Genomic DNA, 2,620 nt, shown 5'->3' with positions numbered 1-2,620 from the left:
AAAGAATGTGACCGAAAGAAACAAAAAAAAGAGTGAGAAAAGCCATCATCACCACTATCACCACCACCTCATCACATCTCCACAACCGTCAACACCCCCGGGCCTCGTTCACCTTATAGCCACTAGCAACCACCACCTACCATCCCTCTATTATCTTCTTCATATCATCTAAATCCGATATGATTTTCTTCCTTTTTTGTGCTACCTTGAATTTTTTATTTTGTAAAACTTTTAAATTGTTAACAGTAACAAATTTTGGATAACATTTAAATTAGATTAATTCTATCCTTGAAAACCCTTACACACTAAGAAAAAACTTATTTCTTGCTATTTTTTGGGGTCTTTTCTTCTTCTTGTTAATTTCATATATAAAAAAAAGGAAAGAAATCACAAATACTTTTTGATTTTTGTTTCAAAATATTTGATATTACTAACTAAATAGCAGATATCTTACCTAAAATGGATAAAAACTTACAAATTCCAATGTGAACAAAATCATGGAAGATTTAAGAACCTCCAGAGCTAGTTGTATATATATATATATATGTGACCTCATCTCAATCAAGGCAACACAGACACTGTCGATCAATCATATATATGTGAGCTCAGTTTGATCAAATCAACATTATTAGGTGACACTACGTTACCTCAAGCTCTTTCTCTCTCCTTTCTCTTGCTTACCTGCTTGCAAATTGCATGTAATACTTACTAGTACCGGTCATTTGTTGTGATCACAATTCACAAACGTACAATTTACCCAAAAAATGGAACAACGGATTGATCTTGTTAGTGTCGGTGGCGGTGGAGAGGATCAACCAAATGAGTGTCAGGGTGGTGGCGGAGCAGGTGGTGGGCAGAACAACAACAACAACAACACCAACCAGCCGCCGCTGCAATCATGCCCCCGTTGTAACTCAGCTGACACCAAGTTTTGCTACTATAACAATTATAGCTTATCTCAACGAAGATACTTTTGTAAGGGATGTAGGAGGTACTGGACCCAAGGTGGTACCCTCCGTAACATCCCTGTAGGTGGAGGATTCCGTAAGAACAAACGCGCCAAGGTAGACATAGCGTCCCCTAGTCAGCAGCCTCAACAGATGCAGCAGGCCATAGAGCCTCCTCATCTGTTTGCTGTGCCGCCTGTTATTTCTGCAGGAAATGGTAATAACTTTCTGTTAGGAAATCAGAATCATAGGGCGGGGTTATTCACATCAGCAACCTTGGTTGCATTACATCAAATGAGGCAGCAGCAACAGCAGATGTTTGCCTTGGGAACTAACAGAGGTTTGCTACAAGATTTTAACGTACCGAATACACGGTCCAACCCGGTAGACGGACTACTGTTTCAGACTGCTGCTCCGTCGTCAATAACCGGAGAATGGAACATTGGCACCGAAACAGAAGGCGTGCCTGCGCTGCCTTCTCTGTCGGAACCAATCTACAACGACGATGTTAACAACAGAGTCAACAACATAAACGACGATGTTAACAACAACATTAACAATAGCAATACTTAGTGGTCTCATTTCATGGGGAGTAGTGGACTTGACCAGCCATAAAATAATCAGGTTGTAGTATAAGTTAGTTTTTATAATTTTTATTTTCCTAGAATATTCGGAAATTTTAAGATCACGTACGGTATAGCAGATCGAGTATATAGTTTCTCATATGTGTTAGAAATTAATATTTTAGTTTATTCATTATGTTAAACGTGCATTCAAATGTACAATCCAAATTACGGTTTAAATATTAGTCATGTTTTAATTTTGATTTTCTATAGTTCTATGTCTCTTTAATCACATGAATGATGAATCCAACAAGTATTATATATACGCGTACCTTTAGGAGTTTAGAGAACAAAATGACGATTTGTTTACCCTTAACTGGTTTGAGATAAGTTTCATTACTATAGACATTGTGATGTTATTTTTCGTGTCAAATACGGAGTAATATTTAGTTTTATTCTTATTCCCACCATTTCTCACCGTCTACCAAATAAACCGTTAATTCAGCAGTTAGTCAAGTACTCTGTATCTCGTACCCTCAAGATAACTATGAAGGAAATAATGCCCTTGGTCCAAGTATGCATTCTATGTTAAGTCTAATAAATGCGGTTCAGTATTAATTAACAAGTTAATAATTCAGTGAGATCAAGTGAGCTGAATGCCTAGCTAGAGGCCGCTTCAGTTCAAGTGGAATTAATGATATTAATCCACAGCTTACTCTTGACTGAACCCGTAGGGTCACACAAATAGTACGTAAACGGATCAAGTATTTAATGGCATTAAATACTCCATCTATGAATATTCGGAACCGACGGATCTTGGTTTCAGTGGGAGCTAAGATCGTCACAGGCAAGAAATGAATACTCCGGAAACGATGATATTGCCGGAAACGGAAATATGGATCGTATCGGAAATATGAATATTATCCAAGTCGTAGATGTTGCCGGAAACGGAAACATGGTACGTATCGGAAAATATTATTGGAAATGGAAATATTACCAGAATCGGAAATATTACCGGAAACGGAAATATTGTCAGAATCGGAAATATTGCCGGAATCGGAAATATTGCCGGAATCGGAAAATAATTCCGGAAACGGAAATATTAAATAT

At 37.7% G+C, this 2,620-nt stretch overlaps 1 protein-coding gene across 1 annotated transcript; it reads left to right on the top strand.

Moving 5' to 3' along the window:
* Window positions 1–764: 764 nt before the first annotated feature.
* Window positions 765–1,520, top strand: LOC110805653 (dof zinc finger protein PBF-like). The gene has a single exon (XM_022011277.2). It carries the CDS (start codon window positions 765–767, stop codon window positions 1,518–1,520), a length of 756 nt encoding a protein of 251 aa, XP_021866969.2.
* Window positions 1,521–2,620: the final 1,100 nt, after the last annotated feature.

The sequence above is a fragment of the Spinacia oleracea genome, chromosome 6 (genome assembly GCF_020520425.1).
Source record: "Spinacia oleracea cultivar Varoflay chromosome 6, BTI_SOV_V1, whole genome shotgun sequence".
Lineage (NCBI taxonomy): Eukaryota > Viridiplantae > Streptophyta > Magnoliopsida > Caryophyllales > Amaranthaceae > Spinacia > Spinacia oleracea.
This window is presented reverse-complemented; position numbering and strand designations above follow the sequence as displayed.

Coding starts and splice junctions, on each gene's coding strand:
- LOC110805653 (XM_022011277.2), top strand. CDS start 765: ATGGAACAACGGATTGATCTTGTTAGTGTCGGTGGCGGTGGAGAGGAT.